At 41.4% G+C, this 26,515-nt stretch overlaps 1 protein-coding gene across 2 annotated transcripts in view; it reads right to left on the minus strand.

Annotated features, from left to right (window-relative positions):
- Positions 1-26,515, minus strand: part of PTPRG (protein tyrosine phosphatase receptor type G) — a 402,551-nt gene that overhangs the window by 9,372 nt on the left and 366,664 nt on the right. For both annotated transcript variants that reach the window (XM_032121374.1, XM_032121375.1), the window contains exons 15-26: positions 21,260-21,351; positions 11,465-11,561; positions 9,756-9,838; positions 9,394-9,528; positions 9,031-9,165; positions 8,475-8,647; positions 7,266-7,401; positions 6,775-6,921; positions 4,853-4,946; positions 3,535-3,611; positions 2,979-3,107; positions 552-698 (exon numbers count right to left, since the gene is read on the minus strand). In XM_032121374.1, coding sequence (XP_031977265.1) covers positions 552-698; positions 2,979-3,107; positions 3,535-3,611; positions 4,853-4,946; positions 6,775-6,921; positions 7,266-7,401; positions 8,475-8,647; positions 9,031-9,165; positions 9,394-9,528; positions 9,756-9,838; positions 11,465-11,561; positions 21,260-21,351 — 1,445 coding nt within the window. The remainder of the gene's footprint in view (positions 1-551; positions 699-2,978; positions 3,108-3,534; positions 3,612-4,852; positions 4,947-6,774; positions 6,922-7,265; positions 7,402-8,474; positions 8,648-9,030; positions 9,166-9,393; positions 9,529-9,755; positions 9,839-11,464; positions 11,562-21,259; positions 21,352-26,515) is intronic.

The raw sequence follows: 26,515 nt of genomic DNA on the forward strand, positions 1-26,515 counted from the left end.
TTAACAAAGTGTTTAATCAAGAAAAGATTTTGTATTTGAATTCAGAGCTCATATCAGGTCTCAGAGACCTTACGGCTCAAAAGTCAAACAAGAGCAACCAAGTCAAATCTAAATGGGCTTGCAAACTAATGTCTTGCAGCAAAGTCCAGCTGCAATCCAGACAGCAAACTAGAAGCAGGTTCATAGTTCAAAAGAATCGTGCTTACATTTTTATGATTAGTTAAGACCCCCCCAAACAAATTAACTATAAATACTGAATTTTGTAAGCAGAAATAAGACAATGCACCTTGGTAAAATCACGTCTTCACTTTCAAGCAAGAGAGACAGTTAATACCAGTCTAACTAGCTAGAGGAATCTACCTGAAAGTAGAAGATGTGAGAGGAAGAAGGAGCCAATGAGAATCCCTTTCCCCTGAGAGCAACATGCATACACATGTATTTACAAGAAAATCCTTTCCAAAAATTTTCTGAACTCTTCTTCTTCTGTATTTAAATGGCATCAATATAATTTTGGTGAAAAGCAAAGAACCACATTTGAAGGTTTACTTTACCTGGGTAGCTTCAAGGATAAAGTCATGGATGATAATTTGCTCTTCGTTAGAGAGGCACAGTCTGTCTTTGCTGATAAGGGTCACAGTAAAGGCCTCACAGTTCATGGATTCCTCACGACTTGGCCAGTACACAAACTCATCTTCTGCCTAGAGAAATGAAAAAACACACTGCTGCAGCCTTTCAGATACCTTGAAAAATCCAGTGGATCAAAAAATTGGTTTGATAAATAGAGATGATCACGAGCTGACCTTTAAAAACCACTTCTGTCTAAAACAAATTTACAATTACAGTAGGCAGTAAACCTGCCAGATCCTCCCTTTGTGTGTTCAAACTGGTAACACCTGCTTTTTAATTGGTTTCATAGGGAAATTGTTATCTTAGCTCACTCATACTTAACCTCTGTATTGTATCCCAGGCTTTACGACCTCCTGCCTACACAGTCTTGTTTGAAAGTCAGATATTTGTTTAGAAAAAACTCATTGACCCTTAAAAATTATTGTCTTGTTACTTTTAATTTGTGTTTATTGTGGTCTAATCCAAAACTGAGGGTCTGTGGATCAGGCCTAGGTAGAAGATTGATGTATACTTATGTAGGGCTTGAATTTTTAGGAGTGACTGGAGGTGTGAAGAGGAAGAGAAAAACCCAAATATTCTTCGCTTTGAAAAAAACACTGGCTAAACTTAATGCAAGTTCTCCAGAAAAACACCTCTACTGAAAAACCTGAGTGAGACTGGGAAGGATGGAAGAAGCTCAGTGTTGAAGTAGTCTGACTGACAGGATGTAGGTAACATCCTGTCAAAGCTGTTCTTTAAAAAATAACAGTGAATTCCTAATTTGCTGCAGAGAAAGGAAATTATGGTCTGTCACCACATACAAGCAAAGTTAGTTTCTTCTCCTGGCTTCACAGGTCTATGTCCTTGCAGCACGAGCACAGAAGTTGCCCTGGCCACATGCACGGAGCAAACCCGTGTCTCTGGATACCCCATCTTTCACTCATGAGCAAACATGGGCTATGAACTGATGTCATCCTGCTGTGGCCATGCACATCCCTCTAAAACCAGGCGTATTTCTGTGGGTCTGTAGCTCTGATGCACAAGACATGCAAGATACTGTTGAGATCTGGGCTGTCAATGTTCATTCCTAAAATGTGACTTATGGTCCTAAGCCCTTACAATTCTGCCCTAAATAAGCAGAGGCACTGGTAATTAGAGTAATATCATTGAGTGCCAGGGAAGGGACCTGTCCTGCCACCTGACAGGTCCTCATGCAGCAGGTACCTTGCATTATTGTCTTGTCCTTTGGCACTGCACATCCAGCACCTTGATGCTACCTGGATCCTGTGCCACCCCTCCTTGCCAGCCAACACATCCCACACTGACCACTGAGCCGAGGCCGGGATGCCACTGCCTTCCTGGCCACCCTCCACCCTGGGAATGGTGAAGGTGAAAGCATTGTGGCTGAGCCCACCATTCTTCCTTTACCCTTTAGTCACTGTTGTTCTGCAGAGCTATTTCATGCACATGTGAAGACAAGATCAGCCTCTTCATTTCCACCTAACACACTTTCATTTCATTAGCACTTACTGATTCGATTGAATGTCTCTGAGCACTCCTTGCAGTGCTGCACTCCCTTTCATCCCTGCACACAAGCAGCATATTGACTGCTGCCTCTTTAGTAGCCCCTCATGACTGCTATTTTCTTGCTGTAATGAAGGTGGTTTCTCTTCCACTTTCAGCTACAATTGTCTGCTCACCTCAGTGATGTGTGCATGAAAAAATGAACTGTTTAGTTCTTAATCCTTTTCAACACACGCTCCTGAAACGTGCTAGTAAATCTGGAAGTAGTGATTAGCACTTCACCTGTGTCTCCTTTATTCTCTTCTCTGTCCGACTCATTATTTCCACTTAAATTAACATACTTGTTTGCATTTTACTTTCATTAAAAATGACATGTATAGCCGCCTTGCACAGTCATAGTCTTGCATGGCCTGAGGCTTAAGCTCACAGGCAAACAAGCAATTATCCTCCTGTCCCTGCCTTGCATTTCTGCTCCTCTCTCTGGGGTTATGGTTACCCATGACCCCAGCCTCTCCATACCCTCAGTGCTTGCATCCTGCCAGGCCACCCTCAGGAGCCTTGCAGATGTTGTCAGCACCAGCGTGTTGTGCTGTGTGTGAGCACTGTGGTCCCTCCAGCCCTGGATGTCCAGGGGTAAGTGCAGAAGGCGACAGCAAAAGAACAGCCCCCCTCCATCATGGGAACTTATCTTTTTGTAACCAGCTCATGGCAAAGCTTGAGTAGGTGGCTCAAATATTGGCTTTGCTTTCAGCCAGAAAACAGCCCCAGCAGGCAACTGAGTGACTCTGTGCTGTGCCCAGCTGGGCTGTGACAGTGGCACCATCCAAGGAGGGACACGGGCAACTCACCAGGCTCTGGTTGTCCGGCAGCATGACAATGATCTGTGCATTGTGATCCCAGATCATTCGCCAGAAATCTTTAGTTGTATGTGGCAGTGGATGTTGGGTTATGATGAACTCGTTACTCCTGTAGTAGCCCTTTTGCAGCAAAACAAACACACAGTTACTTACTGCCTTCCATACTTTTAAAGCATTAATTTAATTTCTGGGGACACATAATGACCCTATTTCATTTTACTCCACAATATTTTCACACAGACTATATTTTTTTAACTCCATTTCAATTCTACAGAGTCCCTACTGCTTCAATTGACTTTAAATCCCAGTATTTATTTGACTGTATCTCACAGAAATACACATTCCATCTAAATGCATCTTGTAATTAATTTTTTTAGGCAAGAATCTTTAATAAAACATGGTTAATAGCTTTACATTATGGGGAAGGTGTTAAAATCTCATCTGTTAATACACAGCCATTACACACAGAATTAAGACAATTATAGGCATCTGGTATTTAGCACCTTAGAATTGATTTTACTTTGTAATTAGGTGTTGGCTTCCTCACCATGATATAAGAGGCATTAATGTAATCTGTTCCCTTCATTCCAGGCAGTGGTGCCAAGCCCACTCTAGCACGCTCAGCTACAACATTAAAAAAAAAAACACAGAGAAAAAAAAAAAAGATCAAAGTGTGGTCATGGCACAATGCAGAAAGTAAGAATTTCTCAGCTGTTAACAAAGCAAACAGCGTGTAGCTCCCATCTCCCACAGGAGCAGGCCAGCACTTTCTAACTGCGTTAAAGCACTGCCTGCTAACACAGGATATAAAAGAGAATGTTGCACAATATTCCCACAAGGACAAAGTAATTTCAGGAATCAAATTTTACTATAGCAAAGATTTTCACAGCAGGCTAAATTACCAAATAACAGTATATGCAGTGATAACAGGGGATTTTGGGTAATTCTTGTCTGTAGTGTTCAATTTGTCTCCAGCAGCACACAAACTCAGCTGATTTATTTTGTTTTCCCTACCACTCTGTAGCACTGCCATCTCTCACAGGGTGAGAGAACCTCCAGAGACAAACCTCTTCCCTAATGGGGAACCTCCCAGAGGTGTGTGCTCTTCAGCAGATCCATGCTTCTCTGTGTTTTAGGGCTGGGTTCAACATCATCCTCAAAACCTCTGACAGGCCCCAAAAGCCAAACTGAAATCATTGCAGCTGCATGATTTGGCCCCACAAAGGGCCATATCATACAGAGTATTTCTAGCCTGTTCCCATCTGTTTTTAAGATGCATTCTGATGACTTCCCTTTTTATTAACAAACTTCATGATGGACTGTATCTGTGCCACTATTGGCTATCATCTATCCTCTGTGTCCTGTACTTTGGGTTATGTGATGTTGTGCCCATGCTTGGTCTGGTGCAAGTTCATACTGCTTGACAGCCATGCAAAGATTCCTTTTTAATGACTGTGAAACTGTGTCCTCAGGCACTAAATACTCTCAAATCTCACACAGAGAAATGGAGTGCAGTAGCTGAATTACAAACAACTGGTGCAATCACTCTGGGAGATCTCACCAGAGCTAGGAGCTGGTATCAAAGTAATCTCTCAGTATTCCATAGATTTATCCCCTACCTAATTATTCAAATTCTTAAGCACTTCAAATTAACATTTCACTTGGACAGTGTATCTGGCTGACACTGCAACTATTTCCGTTTGTTCAGTTTCATCAGGGTAATACTGAAAGGCAAGACAGCTTGGGCTGAACAAAAGGTTACATTTCCCCTTCCTAGTGGCTATGCCTTTTCATGCATAACACTGGGAGAATTTGGTACAAAAAAGTTATGCTAGGCAGTAATCAAACCGAAGATGTGATCTTACACGGCACGACTGATGAGTTCCTGTTCTTCTCTTTGTTGCAGTCTTTCTGAGCACTGAAGCATTCCACATATTTTGCATTACACTGTGTAACCAGCTGAAAGAGAATAAAGCAGTAAGTCAGTCCTCAGAGCACTCTAAGTGAAGAGAGGAGGTTTCTTTGCCAACTCCTGCGAAGATGCGCGTTATTAGGAGAATGAGCTGTTTAAAGTACTCAAGTTTCCAATGGAAATCATCCTTTCCATACAACATGTTTAATAGATAAAAAGATCTCTGCAGCTCTCAGCTTTGAAACATCCTGAATATGAAGTTCCATCAAAATGTATTTTCACGGAACACTCCGTTTTATTATCTTTGAGAGTATATTTCACAAACTTTCAGATATGTTTAGTCAGAAGCAGGTCTTGAAGAATAAAAGCAAGCAAAATAGAACAACAAAACTTTAATATTGTTTTTTTTTTCCAATATAAAAGCCAGAAAATTCCTGCAGAATGTCTTTTTCTGATAGGCCTTTGGGGAATCTACCATACTGGCATCTGAGATCTGAGGCCATGGGCTACATTCTCTGGTCTACCATGTTCATTCTGGGCTGCCTAGAGGCACAAAGAAAGGAAGATTTGTATTTGAATACTCCCCTAGTGCATGGGGAAACTATGCCAGAGCAAAGAGAGTACAGGCGGCTTTCACATCTGCACTCACACCTCATTACTCAGCATCATTTTACTCTAAGAAGGTTGAATGTAAATTGCTGTACTGGGGCATGAGCACGAGTTATTTTCTGCCAGCTCTGTGGCAGCAGCAGAAACAAGAGAAAGATCTAATAATTACTGCTGGTCATATCCCAGTTTGAAATGCACTCTAAACAAGACAGCACTCAACTCATCTATGCACTGGCATAAGCCCCATTAGAAGTTTTGGGGTTTCTAAATAACTGTGCAATGTTGTCAGAGAAAGTAATTTCTGAAAATGGCACTTAGGGTTTTCAAACTTTGTCACGAGTCATCAGAAAACATATAATTTATACATATAATTCAGAATTGTTTGTAAAAGTGCGACACTTTTAAAAATAACAAACCTTTGTCTGCTACTGCATTTTGTGTGGGCGTGCATGCGCTTGCAGTTGTTTCTTTAATTTAGTAATTAAGCATCTGGAATGTCTTGAGTGATGGAGAAGTACTGAGATTCCTACAAGTGATTCAGCGAAGAGGCTGTTCACTTTTTGAATAGCTTGGCACCTGGTGTAATTTAACAGCTTCAGTTCCTTGGGTCGTTATTGGGTAGTTATTAACTGAGTGAGTTTAGCTGTGAAAGCAGATGTCACGTATGATCTCCTTATGATACAAACTCTCACAAAGTATTTTACAATGTATTAAAATAAAGTGCAATCAGAAAGTCTTAGGTTTCAAATAAGAGATCTGGAAAAAAAATTACTTTGGCCAGGAAGAAAGCAGGTAGGACGTAGCAGGAAACGCAGCAAGCATCATGATTAGCAATGAGAAAGGCAGATTGTGTTTCCTGGTCTTAAAACATCTGTAATTCTTTATCCACAGTGATGAAATAGTAGGTGGTGCAAAGAACCTCATCTCTTGTCTCTCGCCATACCTATATGCATGAAAGCCACAGTTTGGAGGAAGACTTCCAGCCAAGCTAACCACAGAATTGGAAACATCCAAGCCCCCTTGGGAACAGGAAGACCAGCAGCACAGTGTCCATGTCCCTCTTCTCACCTCTGACTGAAGAACATGAGCACTGATTTCTAGCAGTGAAGCTAAGACTGTAGAGGACTGAACTTCTCAAGATGTTGTGCTGTGCTGATCAAGTTTTCTGGTTTGGTTCCTTAGTCATGACAACTGACAGTGAAGACAGGCCATATAAAAGAGGGTAGGAAAATTAGGTCCATCTGGACGGCATCAATTAAGACTTACCTTGAACTGTTTTTCTAGCCGTGTCTTCCCTCCTATGCCAGGTATGAGGATGCTGTTAACATAACTATGCAGCTGGTTTGCAGACACTTCAGTCTCCTTCCCAAGGATGGCTTCCAACAAGGCATCATGAATAAAAATGTACTGCTCCTAGAAAAACATCAGCATGTCAGGTAGACATCTGGAATAACCTAAACAGCTGGCTTTGTCTGAGGAGTAATGCCCACTAAAGGAAAAGGTGTGCAAAGCAAGCCACCCATGCAAATACTGCCAAATTCAGAATAAATATTTATAAATGTAGCACATACAACTCTGAACGAGTCAAAAACAAAATATGAAGTTTCTGGTCTAGAAAAAGAGAGATATGCCAGTGCAGAAAAATATCAGTAATATATTCAATTTTTACAGAGATGTAATTGGAAAAATCTTTTCTCTTTTTGATTACAAAGCAAAAATGAATAAGGCTTTAAATTCAACCCCACTGCAATTTTTACCTCTGTCTGGACGAGGTAGTTGCGCTGTGTCCTGATATGTTTCAGGAAACCCAGGACATTAACTGTGCTTTTGTCTTTTATCTGCTGCAGCATACTGTCTATCACAATGTAGGTACCAGTTCTGCCAACACCAGCACTACAGAGAGCATAAGAGAAACCCATGAAATACAATGCCAGATGAAAGCAAATGCAGAAGTAAAAGCAGAACAGAACTAAGCAAATATTCAAATATTCCTGTTCATGGGCTTTCATTTTCCTCCTAGCGTCAACCATTAAAGTTTCCCAGCAAAATATTTTGGTTTTCTGGAAATATTACCAGGTATCTATTTCCTCCCTTCTGTGGGTATTTCTGTGCTTCAAGATGAGGCTGAACACAATACAAACCATCACACCTGTGCCAGTAGCATGAGGATGAGGCTGCTGTAGTCCTGGAGTTCACACTCTGGCTGTTCGCACTTGGCTCCTGTTTCCACTGCTGCTGTTATCCTGGATTGCCAAGGTCACTCCAGGCTGTGAGATATCCCTGGCTGGCTTCAGCCTTGAGGTAAAGCTTAAGCTGCACAGTGGAGCTGGAAATGCAAGTGGTACCAGCACTATGGAAAGGTATAAAAGGGGGCTAATCTTGTGGAGGCAGAACTCCTTACAGTGAATGAGGGCAGTCCTGGGCCCTCTTTCAGAGATGGGAGCTCTTCAGAGATTCTCAATTTCTGCCGAGGAAGGAGCTGTAACCCTTATCATCCTCTCCTCTTTGATATGGTGCTGTGATGAAGACCACATCCCTGAACTAGTTTATTGACTGATCTATTGCTGTGACTGCAACTGCTGTGAGTGTGGTTCAGTGGCAATTGCATTCCCAGGTGTCCATGTATCCATACTGTTGGTTCCCAGCAGAGGCGATCCTGCCCTGTCCATGCACTGAACTGGCAGGCTACAAGCAAGCTTTGACCAAGGAGCTTTCCAACCACATCAGTGCAATGTTCAGCAGCTCAGTATCATGGCAATAGCAAAACCCTGTGTCAACTGGGAAGCTTTTGCATTGGAGCTGTTTTAAGACACAGGCAAAGTAGAGCTCAAGTCTACCTGCACTCCATGGGGCTGACACACTCCTCCTGTTTTAGTAACCTACAGTGTTTGTCTTAGCTGGCATGGAAGAGCACATACTGTGCTCTAGCTGTGCTTGCCATGGGTGGTTTGTCACAGCCATCATACCTGCAGTGCACCACCACTGGTCCCATGTCTGGGGTTCTGGCTGCCGAGGATCTCCTGACGAAGGTGAGCACGGGCAGAGCGTACTCCGGCACCCCCATGTCAGGCCACTGGGTGTAGTGGTACTGAATGACCGTCCTCTCATTCTGCCGCCCTTTGGGGTTCCCTTTCTGACCCTGTGTGAGAAGGGTGTGCAGAGACAAGAGTGAGAGGACAAAAAAGAAGCATAAAAATATCAGTCCTTCTCGCTTGCTCAGCTGAGAAAGTGCTGGACTCTGACAAAAGAAAGCTGCAGCTCTGCCTCCTGCTAGGTGGAGACAGAGTTCAAGGAAAAATACACGTGGGAACAGGTAATAACAGCAAAACAAGGACACCAAAGCAGCAGTGCACTTTGAGAAAAAGAACAAGAAGTTCCTTCTAATCTTGGCTTTACTTACTTATTTCCCACTCACCTGCCCCTCCAGGTTGCCTATGCAAATGCTGAGTTTTACTCTGGTGTGCCTTGTGTCTTATACAAGCCAGAAGACACTTGGATGACAGCAGCGAAGGCTTGGCTCACCTTTTTAATCTTGGTGTTCCTGATGGTGAAGCGGCGAACAGTGTAGCAGGCATGGACATTTGTGCTCTTCAGCGTGACGATGATGTTGCCGTACTCCTCGCTGTTCTCCGTTGGCCAGTACTGATCGCATTTCCTCTGAACACAGACACAGCTGGGTGAGTTGGGTAAGGGCCTGAGCTGCTGCTTTGTATTTGTGTTTAGAACTTTTAGAAAAAAATCATGGCTCAGTATGTATCCCTCTGTTCCGTTAGTTATGTATTATGCATGAGTACATATCACCCTAAGCCATTTAAAACAAATTCTGCCCAGGTGATTTGGGGAAGTGTTAAGGAGCAACTGCTAACAAATGAGAAAATCTCTTACTCTTCCTTTTTCAACAAGGTTCGTGATCATGACAATGATTCCTGTATTTTGTTCCCAAATCATCCTCCAGAAATCTTCAAAGGTAGACTTTAAAGGTCCCTGGGTAGCAATGTAGGCTTTTGCTTTGTTGTAACCCTTCAAAGAAAACCATAATGCCAAGTGAGATGAAAGCAGTATCATGGCAGAAAAATTAATATTTTAGAGCTAACAAGAAAGGTGCTTTTCTCATTCAGAATAGTGAGGAATTTGTAGCAAAATTATCAGGTGAAGTTGGAAAATACAATTACATCACAAGTGACAGTACTTCCTCCTTGCAGAAGGATTCAAAGGTAGAGCAGATAAAAACCATTAAAACAACTTACATCAACATAATTAGCATTAATGTAGTCACTGTGCTTCGAATCTTTCCCCGGTAAAGGCCTTAGCTTCACCCTGCTGTGATCATCTGTAGGATAAAAAACAGAGCAGAGAAACATTAGGGAGGCACAGTGCAGAACTGCTGGCAAACATCCCATTTCCTGGGTATCAGGGCTGCCTTTACTAATACACAGAAGAGATTGGCCTTGGACTGGAGTCAAAGAGAGAAGTGGGAGTATCTGTCCTTGGTCATCTGCTCATGTGCAGGTTGTTAGCCTTCACATCCCTTAAGGTACATGGTTCATGCTGGGACAGCCTCTTTTTAAAGGGCACTGGAGCCTCAGGAGCACAATTTCTAGGATCATCTATATCACTCGGGGTAGTGAGATTCAAAGAGCCAGGGCACCCCACGGGGCTGTGTAACACTGCCTCTGCTTGGCTCAGCTCATTATCCTCCCCTCAGTGCTGGGCTCAGACAGCTCTGCTGGCTCTGGGAGCTGAGTGAATGTCCTCACTCCTTCACCGCTATCATCACACCATGAGGATAGACTTCAGGTTGTGATCTTTAGCTCCTCTTTTTGTTTCACCCAAATGCTTGACTCTGCCTTAAAGCAGAAAATAATCACAGTCCTCCTCCTAGGCAGAAGCACTGGCCTGGGTGGTGTTTCCAACTCATGCAGAGATGAGACGTGAGCCAACTTTAAGCATAAAGACTGGTTTAATTTGCCTTCCTGGGGACCAATGGAGAGAGAGGTTCCAATGATAATCTGGGGAACTGAAGTGCCTTCTTCAATTCTCCTTCAATGTCAGATCTCTGTAGCTAGAGGGAGCAGACATCGATGTCTAAAATCACAGCTGGGACAAGCTCAATGAATGCCTTTGCCCAAGGCCACACAGCAAGTCTTTCACAAGTCCGGGAACTGGTCCTCAGCCAGTACCTTGATTACTTCTGAAAATCTGTTAGAGACATGCATTTCCTTCCTGTGCTATCAAAAGCATTCAAGATTTATTGCAACTTTTATGAACGCTGTGAACTTTTTACCAATGGGCTCTCCATGTCTATTCCTAAACCACAGTGACTGCTGCATCTGCCATCCATTCCACATAAGAGAACAACAGGGAAAAAGTTACTGCACTTCCATCCCAGATAATTTGCATTCTAGACCAGAGTCCAGATTTGCAGTTCTCTAAGGGATACAGGCAAAACCTGCTCTGTGCTACAAAGATCACTCTTTGTCCAAATCCTACACATAGCTAAAGCAGTTTGAAATACAGCAGATACACTCTGTAAGATTTAGCACCTTTGGGACTGTAGGGTAATCCCAGGAATCATCAGTAAAACTCTGCTCCACCATGCACTTCCCTTAGGCCACTCTTCAGGCTTTAGAAGGCAGAAGAGCTCAGATCATCAATTTATATCAGTTATTCCTCCACAAAATTTCATACCAAACTTATACTTCTAAAACTATGCTTGGACTGTGAAACTGTGAAACATTTCAAAACAGAAGCTGGAGTGAAATCCTGACCCTGGAGAAGTCAAAACATTCACTGCCTTTAATGGGGAAAGGATCTTCCAGCCACACTTTCACATGTTTATTACATACTATGTAATAATGTAACCTGGGGCCACCTGCCTGTCCCAGTCACGAACACACTGCAAGAAGAGAGTGCCTTTTTGGGTTGATTCATTGTGCTTAGGCCAGTGCTTACTTACAGGCCAGGATGTTGATGTATCTGTTCTTGTGCTTGTTGTCAGGATGGTTGGAATGCTCCGCAGTGATGTTCATGTCAGCCGTACAGCGCTGCACTTCCTAGGCAGAAAGATTATTCAAATGGAAAATTTGTCAGCCCAAAAAAACCCTGAGCTTTCTCTCCTTCTGCAACAGCTCACGGAAACCATGTTCAAAGTATCAGTATTGTAACTGATGTACACCGAGCCATGTCAGCTGTCCCCAGAGCATGGTCACACACCTCTCCACAGGCTTGGGGACAGATGAGCACCGTGAGAGCCAACTGTCCCCTTTGACTACCAGTCCATCACCTTCTGCACTGCATCTCCTGCCATGTCCCACTCTGTCCCTCCTTGGGGAGCTAAGATAGGGTCCCTCAGATGCAAGAGTGACCAGTGCAATGTAAGAAACTAAGAACAAAACCCATTTCAACAGAAGACTTTTGACCGCTGGACAACTTACGTGCCCTCTCAAAATGGGGTTTCTGACATTTGAGTTTGTCACCGACCTTTCGTTAGTTCTTTGCAGAGAGATGCCTTTTGTAAAATAAGAATAAAATAGATCTTTGAAGAGAACAGCAAGGGCTTTAAACACCACTGCTTGGACACTGATTACCAGCCCCTGATACAGTAAAGAAAAGGTTGCATCCATGTATATATTTATTTACAAAGCAGAGAGACACCAAGCTTCCCAGGGTGTTCATGAATCCAGAGATGCAGATATCTAACTGGGGCTGTAGGTTAGATACATATTTTTTAAATTCTTAATCTACCCCTTACTCTGTTCAACAACAGAATACAAAGCTATTGAAATGGGGCAATGGAGGGTCTTTATTTTGACCCTAAAGAGAAGCAGCCATTTCCCTAGAGAGTTACATCCTTCAGAGACTGCCCTACAAACTGAATCACTCAGGATTCTATTCATCTCCAAGATACACCTTTTTCGTATCTGTTTAACTATAATCTTCCTGAAAAAGAGAACCCCATTTATCAGTAGCATAAACATTCATCATTTAAAGACATATTTTTGAAAAAAAAAAAAATTAAAATTTGGAGTTTACAAAGTTGTGGAAGAAATTGTATTTATTAAAATCTTTTGTGGCTCCTAGAAATTGCACCAAACAGATCCAATTTCCCCCAGGATATGTGAGGAAATGCCAAATTACTTTGTACTTCAGACTTTAAAAATAACAGTATAGAACCTAAGAGGGAAAGTCATTAGGAGCTCACAGCTGCTACAAAGATCACGAACTAAGTGACAGGGAAAAATTATCACAAGAAATGCTATACAAACAGCAGATGTAGGAGTTCAGCATTATGCAGATTTTTCACAAAGGACTTGCATAGCAATTTTGGTATCTTCCCCAGCATTTACATTTTGAAACTGCAAAGTATACTAAAACCTTGTACGTTTTATAGCTTTTATATCCATGTGATGCTCTCAAGTAACAATTGCTTCTCTCTCTCTTCCCAACCCTCCATAGGGAGAAACATACTGTGCTCAAGGAGATGAGCTGAGCAAAGACAAAGATGAATCAAGCAAAACTCTCAGCTGGCCCTAACAGAATTCTCATAGTTCCACTTCTACCATATAAAAACCCCCATATTAAACTGTGCTCTTCCCCTAATTCTGCCTGTCAGCTCCAGCAAGCAAGGGATTCCAGATTACACAATGGGCAGGATCAGTTCAGCCTAAGTCATATTTGGAAAAGCAGCGATATTTACATGTTAGGTTGATTTAATGTAATTCTGTTTTACCTATTTTTGCATTTAGAAATAATACAACATCACTGCTGTACCGTTACAGGTCACTCCTAAAAAATACCCTGCCCTTTCTGAAAAGCCTCACATCAAACCCTACATCCCTGTATCACTATAAAATTCTTTTTAGAAGTTACTGGCATTGAAAAATTTATGCCAAATGCAGTAGAATTTAATACAGATTAATCCAATAAAGTTCTGTGGAGAATACTCTGAGAAGTTATAGAATTTAATAGGGAATTACCTCCCTGCTAAGGAATTTTCTCTGACAGTTTAAATACTACATAGTAAATGTATCATTTTCTATTACATTCTATAGGATTTTTTTCCATAAGGGAATTGTTGGTGAGGTTAATCATTTTAATTAACCTTTTTATGTTGATGGTGACTGTTTCCTTGACTGTACATGTTCCCAGCTGGCCAATATAAAGTTAATAGAAGAGGAAGATTAAGGTAAGATGGTGAAAAACACAGCAATGGAAAAGGAGGTCTGACGTTGTAACAGCTCATGATCTGAAAATGGCTTTTCTTACCACATAACATTCTAAATGGTTTTTAATACTCCAGAAAGATGTTGTAATGGTGGCTTCCTATGCCTGCACAATGCAAAAGCACAGCAAAAGGAGACTGTTACAGAATAGCTTCCCCCTTGCCAATACGCTTGAGCTATTTTTGTCTTTTTAAAGTCTTCAGCCCTCCCCTGTCCAGTCCAGGACACAGCTGAGACTTTGGGACATTGAAGGTGTCAACAAGAAGGGGACTGAGGACATCCTCCAGCTCCACGCTGGCCTGGGTTTGGCTGTGCTGCATGGACAGATGGGGTTGAGAGCAGAGGGTGGGTATCCATGCTCTCCTACCCTCCGAGGCTCAACTCTCCAAATTCTAACAGCAGATTACTAAACCACGGGCTCCCCCCACCAGCCAGTAAGGCATAAGTAAACATTCCTCTCTTATTAAAGCAGAGGTGGCTGCCTCTCGTCAATGCAAAAAATGCTGTAAGGAGACAAGACAAGTTGCAGTCTGTTATCTGTGCCTCTGTTCAGAGTACAACTTACCCCTTGGCAGAAGAGGACACCCCAGTGTTAATAAATAACACCCTGGAGAAAGTCCCCAAAAGTCCCCATCTTAATTATGGTGCTTTCCCACATTTATGTATATCACATATTTACTTTCCCATCATTTTCTGTTGCTTATGCAATGAATACTCTGGGATTTCTAAACCTTACTGGCTACCAAGTCCTTCAGTTGCACTTAAAACATCACCATGACTGCATTATTATTACAACCTACGTTTGCAGGCAGGTCTGCTCACTGCAGCTCAGCCTAAACAAAGTCCTCTTCCAGCAGGCACAAAACTGCTACTGGCACCTTGGAGTAGGACATATAGTGTTCATATTGCCACGTTCATAATTTATTCATAAACTTTTCAGCTCTAGAATATTTCCTTTGGCTTTCCTTAATCCTGCTTAGTCTCCTCCATGGATTTTAATGGCGGCTGGCTTGCACACTGCTACTCCTCATGTTTAACTTCCCAGAACACATTACTGTCCCAGGATGAATGGATACAGGCTTTACTCTGTCCTTTCAACTTATCCTTGACAACCCAAGAAACCAAAGTACATGGTTTCAATTGACTCTTAGTTACTGTAAGAAGTGCTCTAGTCTATGCTATTATGGCTAATTTACCTTTTAATTATATTGTCCATGCTAATGCTAATTGGAATATGATACACCCAGGTTTAACAACCCATTTTAATTGCCTTTCTGAAACAAGTTATGGATTAGTTTCTTCTAAACTTCAAAGAATTTCCATTTAAGTGTAAAATCAAACTGCTCCAGGGTCTTGCTGGCAGTGTAAGGTTCTGAGCAGGAATTTTTGCTACAGTGGCTGAGCAGCAACTTTGTCTCTTGGTTTGGCCTTACAAAGCGCTGCTGCTGTTGTTTCCCATTACTTCAGGCTGATGTCCTGGCAGGGGCTGATCTGTGAAAGCCTATGAATAGCAATGAGGAGGAGTCACAACAAAGAAAAGATCCTAATCTGAGTGACTAAACCTGAGAAGATCCATAGCAATGTTTTGGTATTAACGTTGATATTTTTCAGCATGGAAGCAGGTAGTGCATCCACCCCCAATATCAGTTTTGATCTATTATTTTAATCCCAAATTACAAGAATTCTGTGGTAGTGCTCTTGCTGTTTGTTTTATCACAGCAAACATGAAGACAGCATACCAACAGAGACTGCAGATAGTATTTGAAGACATCTCCAAGAACAGTGTAGATTTCTGTAATAATTTAGCACTGGTATAAACTCTCCAACAGCACTCGAGAAAGGGGTGAGTTGGGGACAGCCTAGAAAGAGGTGAAAATAAAGAAAACAAAAGGACTCAACACAGAAATAAAATCAATAGATAGCTAAAAACTCCTGCAAATGCATGAGAGAGGAAAGGATGGTGGGGCGGAAGTGACAGAGTCTGACCAAGACCTTGCATTGCCCAGCCAATGGCTCGTCCAAGTGGCGCTTCCAGGAAGAAACCTCGGGAATGGGTGTGGTACTGTGGTTAGTAACAGAAACCCCAGATATTGGAACTTCTTTTACTGCTTCTCTTCATCTCTTAATTCACAATGCCAGTTTCTCATGGTAGGTGAAGCAGTGCGGTAAGAATTGAGAACTCCAGGAAGGCCCTATTCTGCAGCAATCCTTCCTCCTCCAGCTACACCGTGCTGCTTCCCTCTGGTTTCAGTACAGCAATACACAGGCTGAGAATACCTCTAATTAAGGCAATTTTGGGCCAGGGTTATGAAACATTCCTAATGCAGTATTGCCTGCCAGCAGCATGCTTTTGAAACGGCATCCTTCTACTGCCAAATTCCTTGGTGTAGATGGAGCTATAAGCATGTGTCTGGTGTGAGCTGTGTCTAATCCGTAAGGGATGTCAGTGTAACTACACTGAATTTTTAGTGTCTCAAGAAGTGTGCAAAGTGCAGCATTACCTGTCTTCAATGCAACCCTTTGCTAGAGAATAACGTTCTGAGGTCCCTGCTTAAAAAGAGTCAGTGACCCCTGCCCTGAGCAGCAGCAACCGTGAGAATAACATTAGCAAATCCCTGCCACATTGCTGGAAATACAGATTTATGTTATTTTCTTACATTTCAGGACATTTAGAAGAAGGTGCCACTGGAGTATAAAGATATTTTCAATTTATGTGACGAGGGAGCTGGACAGCCTGCCTCCAAGTTCAGCGAATCTGTTCAGACTCCAAATTGGCAATGAATCATGACGCTCACACGGCCACAGGCAGCAGAGGTCTGCAGAGACTGCTTTCCTCCTCTCTAATCACTCCCCCAGCAGCACTGACCAGCCCACTCCAGAATTAAGGAGGAGGGAAATAAAACTCTCTGATCTCTAAAATCCAAATGCTGCATTAAACTGTAAAAATTCACAGTTAGCTTTGGGGATGGAAGGTGATTTCTTGGCTTAGTGTTCCTTTCTAGAGCAAAAGGACATAATTGCTCAAACAAATTTACTCCGTTATTCCAGTAACCGGACAGGGGGAGGGAGTGAAAAGCTCTACTGTGGGAGGTGGCACTTCACACTTTCTGATACAGGAATTTGGAGGGCACATGTCCTATATAGTCAGGCTGTCGGGGAATAGAGGATGACAAATGTGACATCAGTTTTGAAAATGAGATCCAGAAGGGGTTTTAGGCACTGCAGCCCACTACATCTGACTTCTCTGTGGGGCAAACTGCGAGACTCTGCAATAGAGCAGAGCTAGTGAATGCCTTGAACACACTGGGGAGAGGTCCCTGAAGAAGTCTGCAGGCTGCCTAGAAGAGAGCAGCATATCAATTTCCAGAATGTGTGACCAGGCCTCTCAGAAAATACTACTAAAAAACCTGTTCTGGTTTTGGAGCTTAAGGAAAACTCACCTTGTGCACTACCAGGTTAGAGGTGGGACTCACCTGCCCAGGAATTGCCAGTGTTCAGCTTTCACTGGTGGGACCTTACAGGGACCTAACCTATTCATAAATGGACTGCAGAGGAGACAAAGTGTGTTTACAATACGAAGTTATTCAGGATAATTAGAACAAAAGCTATTTGTGAAGGGAAGCTGAACAATCTTGCAGCACTGAGTGGCCGAGTGACAAAATGGCAAATTAAATTCAATGTTGATAAATACAAAGTGATGTACTTGGGGAAAAACAAGTGACAGGCTCCCAATTTGCTATTGCCATTCAGTGATGAGACCTTGGGGTCACAGCCAATCATTTTCTGGAGGTGTCAGCTGAGTGCCCAGTAGTTGTTAAAAACCAACTACTATGTTAGGAGGGAGGAAAGTAATAGAAAACTGAAAACGTCACTGAACTCTGCAGTAAAACCACCTGTCATATACTGTGCACAGCTGTGGCCTTCCCATCTTGACAAAGTTATGGTAAAGGAAGAAAAAAGGTACAGAGGGAACAAATCAATGTAAATCTGGAGTGGCTTCCTCCAAAAAATCAAAGTAAATAATTTAGACTTCTTCAGATTTTAAAGTGGATTATTAAGGGGGAATATAATTGCAGACAGAATCATATGAGGCATTTTAAGTAAACAGGGATGCACTTTGTAATGCAAAAACTAGGAGGCACGAAGAGAAGTTATTCAACATGAATTAAAAGCAAAAGGAAGTCTGTTCTTGTGGAACAAATTGTAGAATTCATTGCCATGGGATGCTTTGGACACCAGAAGCCTAAGAGGGTTCAAGAAACAATTAGAAATTTATGGAAGAAAGGTCTGTCAAAGACTGTTAAACGTAATGATGCCAAGAAAATCTCTGGGTAGACAAGGAATAGATACAATCTCTGGCTCAGGAAGCCTTTCAATCTCTGTTCAGTCCTGCCCTCAAACCCTGCCCCAGTACCCCTGTAAAAGTGTGGTACCTCATCCTGTACACCATAGCAAAACAGTGCTGGAGCTACCTGAGAGCAAGCCAAAAACCTTCCCTGAACTTTTTTTAATCTAGTACTGAACAAACTCCAAGGTTGAATACAAAGAGTTATATCAGAGACCAGCACTAGTGAGGATCTTTATTTTAAAAAGCTGTTTGTTGTTCAGTATTTCATTGGGTCCTGTATTTCTGATTTATATCAAAAATTGAAAATTCACGGGACTCAAGGGAAATCTTTAAAATTCTGTATATACAAGAAAGCCCAGCTATCATCAGACAATAAAGCTGGCTACTTGCACTATGATTACCCAAAGGGAATAAGGATTCATTTTAGATGTACTTTCCAAGGGAAGACTTGTGAGTTCAAAGTCCTTCTTTCCTCTGCACACAAAATGCTTCCTAAGAACATTCACAAACTATTTAGCTGTAATTACAGCTCAATTTAAGAGGACGGAGTATTCACACAATTTACTATCTGTAAAAACCAACTCAACACAGCCCTAAACATGCTGCCAAAAACAGAGGAAGAGACATCAAAATCTAGCAACAAACAAATGGAGGATGCTCACGTTCCACATCGGGCAATGTATGTGTGTGCCTAGCTTAGTCTTTCCTTTTGCAGCTTCCACCTTAAACGTCCTGCCACAGAAATTTCTGAAGAGATTTTTGATCCTTTTTTCTTTTAACAAAATCTCATGCACTCGCTACCTTTGGGAAGATTTATTTATTCTGCAGTATTGATCACATTATTTCAGTATCTCCTTGCCATCCTCTTTTCTTCCCCTTTTAGACAGATGTAAAAAGCCATATTGTTTTGTATGACTGCAGAATCTATTACCTCTTTTCAGAAGTTCCACAGGCATGAAGGCACAATATGGCTGGGGTACTTTTCACCCACAGGCTAGTAGCCCTGTAACAGTGGATTTTCTGTTTTAGCTGGAATCTTATTGTTTCTCCATAAAATATCAGTTAAGTCTTCCCCATAGCTGGCAGATGCAACTCCAGCACATGGATCATGGCTGGATCTGACTGGATGTGAGAAGTTGCACTGCAGCCACTCCAAGAGCTACCCTATAAATGTAACCTCAGGTTCCACTATCCCTCAGCCATTCTCCAAACTGGGCTTCTGACCTCTGAGTCAGTTTGAGCACTTGAGAAACATTTTACCTACAGGCTCTATGAAAAATCCTGGGTTTCAAATCAGGACCACGAGGCCTCAGCAGGGCAGAACACCAGCAATGAAGGGGAGCCAGGTGGTTTATCCCAGACAGAGATCGCCTTTTCCCTATTCCTACTCCTTACTCCAGCAGGAGATTTCATTTACAGTTAGGAAGCTGAGACCTCACCTATGGAGAAACACATCTGGAGTACCTATCCCAACTTCAAAGCAGACACGCCGAGTTTTAAGCCAGCAGGGAATAGAATTTGGTGCACACAGTGCAATTGGAGGAGTTTAATGTCTCTTTGGAGGGGACCCTGCGCTCCCCAGAAAGGGACTAAATGGCCAAAGCTCTCTCCAACGGGCTGCCACAGCACAGCACTCACAGCAGGGAACTCCAGGAGGAAGGGAAAAAATAAGTGTTTTTCTTTGCTAAAACACAGACGGAAGGTATCCAATATTTGTTAATAGCAGTGATTTTGTGGCAGCTGAAGCAAAGCCTGCTCAAAGCCAGACCAAGTTTACAGATGTGTTGTTGATTATTTTGAATAATTAAGTAGTGTAAAACCCAGCTGTGATGAATAGCACTGGGGTCGCAATCCATAAATAATTGAGATGAGCAAGTCGCGTTTGATCATCCTGATCAAATTCTACTCTCTGGAGAATAAATGTTTGTCCTGAATACCATCAACATTGTTAAATGCCTCAATATTCCTGCTCAGCCATCCAGCCAGCAGTCAATTGAACTAAATCACTCTAACACCTTATACATTTGCCTTCCTCATGAATACAAAATGCTTCTAACTTACACAATGCTTTTTGGGCATCAGACATAGCAGACACTCTTTATAGACAGTAACCAAACAGCAACAATAAATGTTTTAAATGATCCCATTAAAAACAATTCCTGCATACAATCTTGTCTTTACAGTGCAGTAAGCAAAGAAGCTGTAGATATAAGGCCACCTATTCTGGTTCAGTGCCTTGTTTATAAGCAGAGCTGCTGCTCTGATTCACAGGCAGCAGGCAAACACACTTCCTTTTGCTCACAGGGAAGCCAGTAGTGCAACTCCATGTGATTTCCTGGGGCTTCTCCTGTTTCTCAGCACTTCCAAAGATCAGCAGTGAGTGTGATTAGACTGAGTGAAGGAAAAGCCTGTCTCTGCTGTCTTATGCTGCATGATGTTTACCATCCTTGCATAATAGGAGTTTGGTAACCCAGAGGTAGAAAACTGCTTTCACTCCATTGGAATTATCTCCAAATGACAGCACATTTATAGGTCAGAATCTGTTCTACACAGCTAACAGGACGCAAATTTAAAAATAGTCATTAGGTAAATACCACCAGCTAAATCCCAAATCCCTTCTCCTTGGTTTTACTGGAACAAAAAAATCAATGACTTCAATAGCAATCTCTCCTGTCTGAACAGAGCATGAACAAGGACTCAAGGAACTGACCCACAGTTTGGGTTTTCATCAAAGACCAAATTCTACTACTTTTACTCACTGCAAGCACTATTTTGCTACTTTTGGACTACTCAGGGTGTATGTGGCTTTTCTGATGACTAAGAGGAGCAAACTCTGGACCAAGAAGAGCAAAATAATTGTAAGAAAACCCTGGAGTTAAAAATGACTGTTTGTATCTTCATGTTGTTCCTGGGGGCTTGCAGGCAGCTTTTCCTATTTAATAAAAACCTAGGAGGGTTCCTCCTTAAAGACACCAAATCTGTGGTGGTTAAAAGGCACCTGTATGTGTCCAGTCCCACATTGCTCATAGCTGGTAGCAAATTGGTATCATCCTGTTTCTTCTGATATATTTGAGCACTGCATTTACCTGACATGACACACAGATGTCACACAGTCCCCAATTATTAATACACAATTCGCTTTAGGAAAGCAACATTTTATTGGTGGGTCATTAAATTGTACCTCAAAGTCTTCCGAGAACCCATGCTGGTTATTAGAATACAGCTCACTGATGTGTTTAACAAACTGCTTGACTGGAATTGCTTCCATATCATCTGTAGGGAAAAAAAGAAAAAAGATATTCAGAGTTGCTCTTTGTTTCATACATAAAACTTCAGGAGAGGAAGTCTTCACTTGATATCATTTAGATCTGAGTTCCCAGGGGCAGAACTAGTTCAATATGCAGTAATAAGAAATCTTTTTGAGGCCAGTTTTGAGGTAAACATTTAATTGTATTTCCAATTCTAAGCACTACAGTTATAAATACTGAGAGCCTGTTCCCTGGGATGCTGATTTACAAAGTCCAACTTAAGCTCAAGGATCATTAGCTCTTGCTCAGTTTGAAGATGGCTGTGGATGGGATGAAGAAACCTCCTCTCCTTCCACATTGTATAAAAAGAACAGAAGAGACCCCAAATGTGAAAATACAGTTGAGAATTACTCCCAGTAAGTTTTACCAGACTGAGCAGACACACAGGCCTTTCTTATTAATGTTATTAACTTTTTCCCTTTCACACAATGATGTAGAATCCAAATGGACTTATGAAACTGCTTCTGAGCAAAAGAGCAGGCAAACACAACAGCCACACTAATTTGAGTTCTCTCTCATACCAGACATTATTCATAACATTGACTGTGTATTCCACTGGACCATTTGCTCTTGCACACCACAGTGCAAACGCTGCCCAATATACCAGTAAATCACCCTTAGATGTCTTCTCACAAGAAAAAAGTTGAAGACTCTAACTGAAGACAAACAAGACTGTTTTGAGCACTTGGGACTCCAGGCAGATTCTTATAAAGCTGGGGTGTAGGATGGCTGCCTTATTCCTCTCTTTGGCTCTTGAAAATGGCCTGGATATTGTTATAACCACCACTGCAGTTGGTAGAAAAACTGCGCTTGCCAAGATTCACTGGTTAATATTTTCAGTCTGGCATTTAGAAAATGCAAATTGCTGTACAACTGTGATTACTTACAGCATGTGAAATAATCGATTGCCTGATGGCTACTATTGTCTGATTGCATGATTTTATGGCAATACCCTGTATTTATATAATCCATTTAATATTCTTCTAAAGATAGTATCTAGGTTATGTTTACTCCTAGTAATTCAGTGGTGTATTTTTGCTCCCATTTAGCAGCCATATGGTTTGGTGCTACAGCTGCATTATGATCTGGATTCTTTTCCTTTTAAACATCTACATTATGATAGAAAAAATCCAAATATTTCTACAGATACTTAGCAAAATTTAACGATAAATAAATAGATGTGACATTTACTGTATTCAGAGTGAAAGATCTTTGGCAGCTAAAACCTCTAAGCTGTCACATATGCTTTTCTTAGCAAAGGGTATGAAGATCTGTATGTGTAAATGAGGTTCTACTTTGGCAAGAATTTTATAGATCCCTGACAATCTGATTTCTTTCCAGCTGATGGCAGTTAATATTGACCATGTCATTACTTCTCTCCTTTTATTTTATAATGGATCGCTCTAAGGTGGCTTTTTGCATCTATTGACATTTTCAGATCTCAGTCAGCTCTTTTCTATTTTATTTACAAGGACCAATTATTAAAGATATGTTTGCAATCTGGTCACCTCACAGTGTAGTAATGCTACTTTAATTAACCACATGCTCATTTACTGAATAATACAGAATTCAAAACATTTAACTTCTGAATGCTCTTCTTAGCAAAAAGTTGCAGCCTGCAGAAATGCTGGCATTTAAAAATATTTAAGTGATAACATTTATTCTATATAGTATTGGGAATATCATCATTTCGTAACAACATTTGTATCAATATTTTCACAACCAAGACATTTAAATGGAATGATATATAGGAACAGCAAGAATCTGTAAAACAGTATTTCCTCTTCTGAAAAATAACCCACACATCCTAGATTTCCTTGAAAATAGCTTGTGCTATGATAGCAATTGCATATAATCTCACAAGAAAAGTCCCATAGTTATCATTTGGGTTTTTTCCTTGCATAGTTTTAGCTCAACTGAGACCAACCAAGATTGGCTGCAGCAGACCAGTGTGTCCAAGCTAATTTTGTAGAAGGCAGAATTTAACTTTAATTGCGATCTGAAGCAAAAAATACATTAGAGATAATCTGCTCTCCAGTCCATTGAATTCCCACCAACTTCAAGGAAGGGTCTGCACCAGAAATCCATGCCAAAGCAGGGTTAGTTTTCTTTTTATCATCATCACTGCATGGTGGCAATAAGTCTCCACCTTTATAGCCACTGCTACTTCACTTCTCTCTTGTTAACTGTCCTTTAATGTTTCTCCTCCCTTTTTCCTCTTCTGCATTTTCATTCTAACTCCCTCCAGAAGCCTTAACCCAGTGCAGTTTCTTACTCTATTTGATAGCATGGGTAACAATTACACATTAAATAATTAAATAGGAAGTATTTTTGACATATGAGCTCACTGGGTGAGAGGGAAATGAAGTTGCCCATCAACTCAGGAAAACTGCATTGGAGCAGCTATAATTGTTACACATTAGAAAGATTAAAATCAGAACCATGAACATTAGAAACTCAAAAACAGTTTAAGGTTTCCAGCTTTCAAACTGGTGGGATAACATGGTCCAACATGGCCTGTGATGGTACAGGCACAGCCCTGAGGGGATGGGCAACCAACAGTGTGATAGGACGTGGCTCGTCCTCCCTGCACACCCACCTTGCCCCAGCTGATGGCCACAGGAAAGCAGCAGGACAGGAGATAGAGCCTATCACATTAACCAGTGAAACAGGAGAATGCTGAAGTAATCTGGGCTGGTATTCTTCTATTCATGACCTCCAATTCCAAACTCCTGCTCAGGAACACAAATCACTTTAGCTGGACACAGGCATGCTTAGCCATGGGCAGCTTGCCAGGCCTCTGGTAGAATGGTCTCAGCACTTGGGAATGGTCTGAGCTGACATTATCTGGAGATGGCTGTGACCTTCTCCAGGAAAACCAACAGATGTAGCTAGATGCACAGAATCTGCTTTTCCTTTAGCTATCATCAGCCCAAAGGCTGACTAGGCCTTTTTTCCATCTTAAAGCAAATAGACTTCAATGACTGTAATTCATTTGGTCGATTGAAGAGATTAATAGAATCCTATAATGGCTAATTAGCAGCTCTCCATCGTTCTGTCCATATTCGCTTTTGCACCAATCAAGAAGCTGGAGTGACATTTGATATTGTCAGTGTGATCCTCACATTTTGCAAGACCTACACATTATTCAAAGAGAAGAGGGAAATGTTTTAATAACATACCTTCACCTCTAACACTGTGGACGTAATTACATTTCTGTCTAGTTTGGGTTTAGCCATCTGTTTTATCAGTGTCAATAAAGTGATTCTGGATTTACTTCACTATGAAATATAAGCTGAATCTGGCACCATAATAATGTACAAACTCTTTGTGTTACACAGAGAAAGAAGTATATTCAGATGGACAATATTTTAGTAATATTTTTTATAATCAGATAGTACTGAAGCTGACACGTGGGGCATTATGTTTAATTTCTGTGCTAAATATTTAACATATATTGGTGGAGTTCCCATCTTGACTTGCTGGCCCAAGCCAAGCACCGGAGAGGAGTATCAAATAAACCCAAAGGGAAGCACAAGGAAGCTCATTTCCTGCCACAAAGAGACAATACCAAGAAGAAAATCATGTTTGTTTAAAAAAATGACTGTATAGGAAAATCTTTACTAACATCTCCTTTTTAAAGAAATGGCAATTGCCAGTGCAGAATACTTAATATATTCCTTCATAAGACAGACACCTTCAAAAGAAGCCCAAAGCGTACAGAAGCAATACAGTTCGAACAGGGTTACATTTTAAGTTCGGATAATTAGTAATCCTACCAGGAAGGATTTTCCCATAGCTCCCACTTAATAAGCTGCCTTTGTAATGTTAAAGCAATAGGGGCCAATTTCAAAAGAAAAATTGGATATCCTATCAGAAATGACATTTCCACATAATAGGGTCTCAGATTCATTTTGATTCATTTATAGTCTGAGAACTCACCAGATAGTTTAGTGGCATTGTATTGGAATAGATGGGTTTGGGTCAGGAATTAATGCAGAAGGTCAAAACCAAAGTGCTTCCTCATATTACCTTTAGTTAGCTTGGAGTTTTGGTGTTTCTGAAGACCAGATGTTTGACACATGAAATAATCTTGGTAAGAAAATTCTCCATGTCTTTCATTCTGTCTATAAATGCTTTCTGTTTTTCTGCTATTACCTTACCCAGCCTTCTAAATCCAATATACTCCCTGCATCTTATGCCTTAATGTGAAAACTTACTTGGATGGTTTGTGAGTCCCTGCACTTCAGTCTCTCATTTACTAAGCCACCTGGACTCATGTGCCATGGCTGTCACGTGCCTTGGCCCATCTGCTCCCACAGCAGGCACTCACTGCTCTGTGCCATCCCTGCATCCCAGGAGCACCTCCATCAATTCTCAGCATGTTCTTCACAGCTGTCTTCAGCCAAAGAACTAAGGGATCCTCCCACTGCCCTCTCCCTGCTTGGGGAGCTGAGCAGTGACCTGAATTCACCTGCTGATCTGGCTGATGATAAGAAAATTGATTTGTGGGGAAGGGGAAGGATTAATTGTTGTTGGGGTAGATGGATTGATCCTACTCATTGGGATGAAGAATAGCGAAGTGGCAGGGAAACTTCTCTTTCTGAAGGCAGCACAAACCTAACTTGGCTTATGATGATCATTAAACCAGTGACATGGTTAGGGACATTAGTCCTTGAGAATCCACCCTCAACAGTGTGTCCTTGGAGTTCTCATTTTCTGCAAAAAAGTCTTTCCAAAATATCTGCCAGTAGGATTGTAACAGGACTGGATTTGACCTCTTACCTCACTGAAAAATAACATATCTGAAAAATGCTTTCCCATATCCACAGCAAACAAGCACCTTTCTGGTCCCAGCAACACTCAATCCTGGGATGCTATTTCATCTTTCACTCTCTTACTCTCCATTCCTGGAAAGAACATTGAATGCAATCACAGGATTTTTAAAAGATATTTATTTATTGTTAACCACATTTAGTGAAGTTTCATGGGTTTTTTACTTTTTCCAAAGAGGGATGGAAAAATTCTGCAAGCAGCTGGAATACCTAACATCAATACTTAGGATGCATTTCACATAAAATGGAGTCTAACAGCCATTGCATAAGCTAAAATACTTATCAGAGTGAAGG

This window comes from Corvus moneduloides, chromosome 11 (genome assembly GCF_009650955.1).
Source record: "Corvus moneduloides isolate bCorMon1 chromosome 11, bCorMon1.pri, whole genome shotgun sequence".
NCBI lineage: Eukaryota > Metazoa > Chordata > Aves > Passeriformes > Corvidae > Corvus > Corvus moneduloides.